General features: G+C 38.2%; 1 protein-coding gene across 2 annotated transcripts; it reads right to left on the bottom strand.

The window, feature by feature from the left end:
- Positions 1-1,029: 1,029 nt before the first annotated feature.
- Positions 1,030-7,079, bottom strand: LOC103321853 (spermidine copper dependent amine oxidase 1-like). 2 transcript variants are annotated; one of them, XR_016124735.1, is made up of 13 exons: positions 6,428-7,079; positions 5,737-5,846; positions 5,300-5,605; positions 5,081-5,193; positions 4,643-4,973; positions 4,335-4,550; positions 4,009-4,245; positions 3,520-3,705; positions 2,493-2,633; positions 2,344-2,386; positions 2,118-2,260; positions 1,711-1,792; positions 1,030-1,457 (listed from the first exon to the last, which is right to left on the bottom strand). XR_016124735.1 is itself a non-coding variant. In XM_008223698.3 (12 exons), exons 1-12 carry the CDS (start codon positions 6,645-6,647, stop codon positions 1,335-1,337), a joined length of 2,334 nt encoding a protein of 777 aa, XP_008221920.2. In that variant the 5' UTR covers positions 6,648-7,079; the 3' UTR covers positions 1,030-1,334. The 2 variants fall into 2 exon arrangements, 1 of the variants encoding a protein (XP_008221920.2); XM_008223698.3 differs by having other exon boundaries at positions 2,118-2,386.
- Between the last annotated feature and the right edge of the window lie 229 nt (positions 7,080-7,308).

The following is a 7,308-nucleotide window of genomic DNA, read 5'->3' as shown; positions in this document are numbered from 1 at the left end:
AAAACGTATTACGGTCTAATTATGTAATAACCTCAAAAATAATGCTTGGTTTTATTATTTTTGTGGCAAATCTTATTAAGTTGTGTGACTTTATTGGGTGTTTTATGAATTTAGTTTGATGTGAAAATATTGGAATTAAGTGAGTTTAATATCAAATTTGGACTAAAATGCTCTTATGATTTAAGTTTATGACCTTTTTTGAATAAAGTAGGCCCGGCCCGTTGGGCTTAGCTCGGCCCGGCTTGATGGGCTTTCTCAAGTCCGGCTCATGGGTCGGGTTTGGGCTTTGAATTTTCTAAAAAAATCCGACCCGGCCCGGCCCAACCCGATATTTTCTCTCTCCTCTTTAAAGCCCAGCCCATTGACGAGCCCTAACAAGAACTACATTAACAAAACAACAGCAAAGTTACCACGAGAGCAGATTTTCACGATTTGAACACTGAATGTTATTCTTTTTCAAAACATTGAAATACCATTTGAACCCCAAATGTTCAGTTATCTATCCCATTAATAATCAAACCCAATGTGTTAAATTTTTTTATAACTAGGTCATAAACACAATTAATTTGGTATCAGTTGAATATCATACATTCATATAAATATAGTTATTTAAATTGTAAGTATAAAGAACAAATATATATTTTTTACAAAGCGATATTCTAATTGGAAGTAAATATTATATATATTTTTAACTACTCTAATCTAATGTACGGAAAGAAGAAGGGAATCACACTGCAGAAGTCGGACAGACACACACTCTTGAACAATTAACATAACCCACATATATATTATTATTAGAACATATATTATGCAAACTTTTTTAAAATTAAATTACATCCTTTAAAATGTCCATTACCGTAGAACGGTCCAGTCAAGTTCCATGGGAATTATTGAGTTCACTGTGACTACTGTCTTTGTCTTGAAAAGTTGACATTTATAATTAACAAAAATAAAAAAACTGTGCGTTAGATAATATTACGTCCTCCGATAACTGGAAGAGCTCTATAGAATAAGAGTAAGATTGCAACGTTTAAAGGACAATCATTTCAGGGATATTATAATCAAACCAAATGTGAGAAGCTTCTTGTATATGGAATGGAAGCCACACACAGCGCGACCATGACTCATGTCATGCCATGATCAGCCTCAGTTTGAGCACCAAAGAAAAGAGTTGGACAAAGATATGTCAGCACCATACATTGTTTTATAATAAGAGAACAAGTTCGTTGATCTATATTAAAATATAACTAATCTGACCATAAGCATGCCACTTGACTACCTAAATAGGTTTTGGTCGAATATCTCTGTAGCATGCATCATCGTCCTCTTCGTTTTTAGAGCTTAGCCAGTAGTCCATTCTGAATAGGTTTTGCTGTCATCCCATTGTCCTTGAGGTCCAAATCGCATGTATTCGGGGGGACATCCACCGCCGTTGAGCAATTAAAGAACCCATGTGGCTGCATTACAAATAGTAAGGCAAATCAGAATCACGAGGCTTTATCAAACCTAATTGTATACTTTGAGATATAGCATGGTTTTGTAAAGACAGAAAGCCTTTGATCCCGTGAAGTACTGAGTTGAAATTCTACATATGTCAACAGTGTTACTAGGTACAGTAAAATTGTTCTAGCAAAAAGGTATATAATACAAATGTAACAGTGTTTAAACACAAGTGAGGAAGAAATTGAACAAAAACAATAAATTATGTACCATGAGCGTAAAACCAATACGTTCTACAGGCATCACCGGCCAGTCTTCCAGTCGAGGAATGTGTGTCACTCCAAATACATACCTGCAACAATTGGACACTGATCAGATCCTGCGTTAAGCTGGTATCCATACCAACACATAAACATGGACAGATGGACTGTAACCTCCTTTATTCACTTTCAGTTAGCTTACAAAGACCTTGTCCTAAGTTTCAAACGTGATTGAGGCCCATTTATACCTTCCTAGTTCTCCCATGAGTATTCTCATTGTACTGTTTTCTCATTTCAACTTAAAATTAGGATTATTGTCCCCTGTCCAGTAATATTCCTCCTCCTTTCAGAGTATAGGATGTACTCAACACGCACATTAACATCTTAGTCTTTTCAGAGAAACAAAAGTCCACTCACCAAAGAACAATGTCAGCTTCTTCCAGTGACCGATTTTTCTTAACCCAAGTGGCCAATCCCTCCCCAATGCGTGGATTTTGATTAGGAAATTCTCCTCCAGGATACACTTCATCGCGTGCATAAGATGTGACCCAAAGATTATGCTTCAAAAAAGCAGCTCTTCTCAGAAATTTTGCCTCAGAACCAGCTAGTGGTAAACAATTTGAACCAGGTACTAGCTTGTAACCTGTTAGCTGCCCGGTGCGGTTGACATTTCTGGTGTTTCTGACCTAAAGTAAGGAAATACCATGTGGCATTCGAGAAATTAATATATGAACTTAAATTGCAAAGAGAAAAACTTAATCATTCCTAAAGCACTAAAGGGTGTTGTCTTACAATCCAATGGCGAGCAGATAAAGGATTACAATCACGCATTGCTTGCAATTCTGATTTCAGCAATTTTTCCTCAGCATAGAATGCATTGTTGTGAACATTATTCTTTCCTGGTTCTTCAACTTTAACATTTACTTCAACCACCTGAGGGAAAAAGGAAAGCAAAAGAGAAAGAAATAAGGCTACAGTTATCAACATATTCAAAGAGAAAGAAAAAGGAAAGTGAAAGGTTGACCTAGAGAGCATAATAAGGTGAGCCTAATAATAATTAAAATTCTACTATGAAAATTTAAAATTTGAATGATACAAAAGACTGTATGCTTCTGTCATTTCGTAAAGCATCGGCATCCATTTCGGCATCCATTTCATAAGAAAAACCACTGCTTCAAAATCTCACATATAACCCTGACATCAGAAAATTTTATCCCAAGAATTTCATATGGGTTCATATAGGCTCCGAGATTATTGGGGCCTGGGGTAACCTCTGGATCTACATATGCATCAGGAGATTTTTCCACAATTACTCTATGGAAGGGGTAAAGCTGAGACATGGACTTTTTTTTTTTTTTTTGGGTTACAATGGCAGGGCATCGAACCCTTGACCTGGCGTAATCGTAAACCATTTTTCCACCCACCCACACCTCTTGGGTTAATCCCAAGGGCTTACAAATTTTCTTAAATAAGGCTTCAACACCCAAAGGAAGAACCACAACCCAGCTCTATTGAGTTATTTAAACCATTGACACATGAAACACTTGAAGAACAAACCATACAGGACATGAATAATGAATGATTATCATAGAAGTCTTAAGAGAACAAACATTGGAATTGGAATCACAGCAAGACAAGGCTGCTTGATCCTTCAAATCAATTGCAATGGCTATCCATATTTCTTGCTAAAGAGTTGACTTGAGAGTGAAAAGAAATTAGGATGTTACTTTTATCAATATAATAAATATTGGTAGATTCAAAACCTGATCTAACAAACTACCGGACTATAAATAAAGGATCCAAAGAACACATGTATGACCTGATTGAAAGTTTCACCAGGCTTACTATCAACTGCCATGTCCATACGAGCTACAAAAAAGTGTTGATGCACTGGTGCATATAGTCCAGGTGCAATAGTTGTACCATACTTTCGGGTTTCTCCTGGTTGCAGTGCACCTAAGCTTAGAATTCCTGTAAGTTTCACCTCAGCTTCAATATGCCCATCCTACAATAGAAAATTGATAAGCATGACTGTCACTTTAGTTGCTCAACTCAAACAACAAAATCATACCCAAAAAAAGGAAACAGGGTAGATCAAATGGATTAGAAGCACACAGACACTACTATGGTAAGTGAATCCATATGCTACCATCAAGATGGTGGCCCAGCCCCATCCCATCACAGTACTGGGCATCTTTATAACTTATAGGTAATAATTTATGAACATGATGACACGGGTGATTCTTCTAATCAAGGCGATACAAGCAAATCAAAATCCCCAGTGAAATCAAGGCATAGGATAGCTTGCCTGATAAAAATGCCAGTAAAATCCGTACTCATAGTTAGCGACAGTGCAAATAAAAGATACTGTCAGCCTTCTAGATCGTCGAACTTCTGCTAAACCTGTTCTCCAATCCTGATGCTTCCATAAAATTCCATGATCCTCCTCATGCAAACAAACACAATTCTCAATTGTTTCAACACCCCCAGTGAAATTTGTAAAGTGTGCATTGAAGTACTTAATATAGCCTAAACAATCACAACCCTGCAACACCAAAATTATGTCAAAATGTGTATATAATCTAGCAAAGATAGAGATGGAAGGGAAAATGGATACAGAGAAGGTATCCCGACCTTTTTAAGAGAATGCGCATTTTTACCCAGCCCATCTTCTCCCGCATCAAATGCGTTCTTCCTGTAATGCGGAGCATTTGGATCACCATAAGGGACCACCATCTCAACAAAACTTAACCTATGGGCTATAGGCCTCCGGCCTCTGCTACCATCAATATACGCAACAGAATAGATAACCAAACCTTCCTTGGAAGTAAAACCAATACGGAAATTCCACTGCCAAGCAGAAAGAAAAAGATAATAAGAATCAATATGACATGTGGATAAGAAACAATCCAATGGTGTAGTTCCCGAAAATAAGCAAGAACCTTCTGCCATTCAACAAAGTGCCCATTAACACGAAAACTTGGTCCTTCAGGCTGAATTATCTGTAGAGGTTTCACATCACTTCGATCAACACCTCCTCGTGTTTCACCTGGAGTATAATTTCTCAATGGATCAGCAGGAGGCAGGGGAACAAGTTTGCGGTCTTCAAATTCAAGAACCACCATATTTTGCATATCAACAAGCACATGGATTCCTTCAACTGGACGAGCATAACCATTTTCCATAGGGCAATCGCTCTCAGTTCTACAGAAGATAAGCGGTTTCGCAAGCCTGCGGCTAGGAGCATCAGCTTCACTGTGGTATCCAGCACACCTGTTAAGAAGAGTCATACTCCACAACATTACACAAAAGCTAAACATAGAGTGAAATCATATTCTGGCAACACTTTTATTTGAGAGAATTTCACTTTAGAAACTGACCAAGGATCCACCATCACAAGGTCCATATCCTCAATACCCCTCTTCTTCATTGCTTCCCGAAATGGAGGAAAGTCCTTTACAACAGCTTCACATTCAGCATACTCCATAGCATCCTGTATTTTCAGAAACAATAATTAAAAAAATATTTTTTTCTAAAATGGGAAGCACATGCTAAAAATAATAATTGAGAAATAACAATGCAAAAGAGGCTGTATATACCATGGGAGGCTGAACATCTGGAACAACTTCGGATGAAATGACTTTACCCCTATGGTGACCACCTCGAGTTGCAGCATGAACTTCTGATAGTTCAACGATCCAGATGCTCGTCTCATTGGAATTTTTGTTATAAACCACAAGTCTTGCTTGCCTGGGAGGAAGTTTACTAGGAATCATAGGTCCACCTTTAGTTCTGGGAAGCAATGATGGCTGGAAAGGAGGGAAGAAATATGCATCTGCCAATGCAACAACGTGTTTATCTGGTTCTACCAAAGCCACTTCAACAAAGCGCATGCTATCCCTCACCTGAAGAGAAATGAAATCAATTCCTATAATCCTCAAATGAGAAAATCAAAGATCAAAATTGAATTCCTGGTAAACATAATCCAACCAATATTTTAGGCTTAAACATAATCAATAATAGAAATGTGATTAACCTCAGGGGTTGCTCCAGCTGCCCTGACAGTGGCCACTGCCACAGAGATTTCAGCAGCAGATAAAGGCTCCAAAGGATGGCTGGTTTGAGCCCTCAACATGACTGGGATGCCTATATGAATAATTAAACAAGAATCATCAGAAACTTATCTGCGACCAATGCTACCCAGAATATAAGATTGTCCATTTTTATTCTTTTCTTTTTTAATTTAATTTTTTTGAGAGGCCAAAATATGAGATTGTTAAGAAGGAAAGCCTGCTTAAATCGGTAGCATTCAATCTTGAAAAACTGGAATAAAAATCTTTCTTTATTTTTCCTTCAGCAGTTAGAGTAAGCAAAGACCAGTTTAATCCGAAAGTAACTTTTTTTTCTAAACTGGAAGAGAAAAAAAACAAATGGGAAAAAAAAAAAAAAAATTATTGCGTGTAAGATTTTGGACCCCAGAAGACTGGAAAAGTGAATTCATTAGACCAACTAGTACACGTAAAACAAACCATCTCATTTTATTTCATGTTCCTTAATATTCTCAGCAACCAAACAACAAAAGATAATCACTTTCTACAGTGAAAAATAAAAAAGATAATCATTTCATTGTCTTAAAATCAAGATCGTTAATTGTAAAAGTAGCAGTAAATAAATATAAAAAAATAGGACCCAAAGCAGTAAATAAAAAAGGAGGATATTCTTACGACCTTTGGTGGCAGTGGTGTTTGTAGAAGGAGCAGGAAGGGTCTCGATGGGTCGGATCAAGGTCGGCACAGCAGCTCTGTTGCGGATCGGATCCTGGGACGGATCGGAGCCCGAAACGGTCCAATCACGCATCGGGTCGGAGGCCTTGCGAAGCAGAGCCGAGGATTTGGCGGGTGCAGCGTCCAGGCAACAAGGCGTCGCTTTTTCCTGAGTTGCGGCCATTGCGAAGGGTTATCGAGCTCACCGTATCCACCGTAGTAACTGTCACTGGAGTAGTTTTCCACTGACATACAGCAATGCCTCTCTCAGCAACAGATTGAGGGAATGAAAACGCTCTCGAACTTTCTCGCTCTTTCTCTCTCACTTTCCCGGGAAAATTGATGTCAACCAATCTGCTGCTGAATCTGATAGCTAGCTGGCTAGCTAATTTGAAGAAGGATACAAAAGAGAGAGTACAAAAGGCGGTGGGGTTGAGAAGTTTATATATTATCCTTTTTTTGCTTCTTTTTTTTTGCTTTTGTTTGGTAATAAACAAACAAACAAACAAGTGAACAAGGCCAGAGAGCGGAGCTGCAGAGGTTACAATAAAGACAAAGGAGGTATGGAGTGGAGCGATAGGAGCTTCCACTTGTAAGAGACGTCGTTCTGCTGATCTCTAAAATCTGTCGGCTATTTGTGGCCACGTCACTCCGCTAGCTAACTCCATGGTGACCCGACCCGGTTTAGATTGAACTGAGTTCAAATCAATCCTCATGTCATGTGCCACACCGTATTGAATAGAATTTGTATGGCACATATTTCTTCAATTATTTCTCAATAAAATGATAACATTTGAAAGAAAAAGTGGATTTACCTTTTGGTTTTCCGATAGGTGGTTGGTGTT

The sequence above is a fragment of the Prunus mume genome, linkage group LG2 (genome assembly GCF_029339155.1).
Source record: "Prunus mume cultivar Tortuosa linkage group LG2, ASM2933915v1, whole genome shotgun sequence".
NCBI lineage: Eukaryota > Viridiplantae > Streptophyta > Magnoliopsida > Rosales > Rosaceae > Prunus > Prunus mume.
This window is presented reverse-complemented; position numbering and strand designations above follow the sequence as displayed.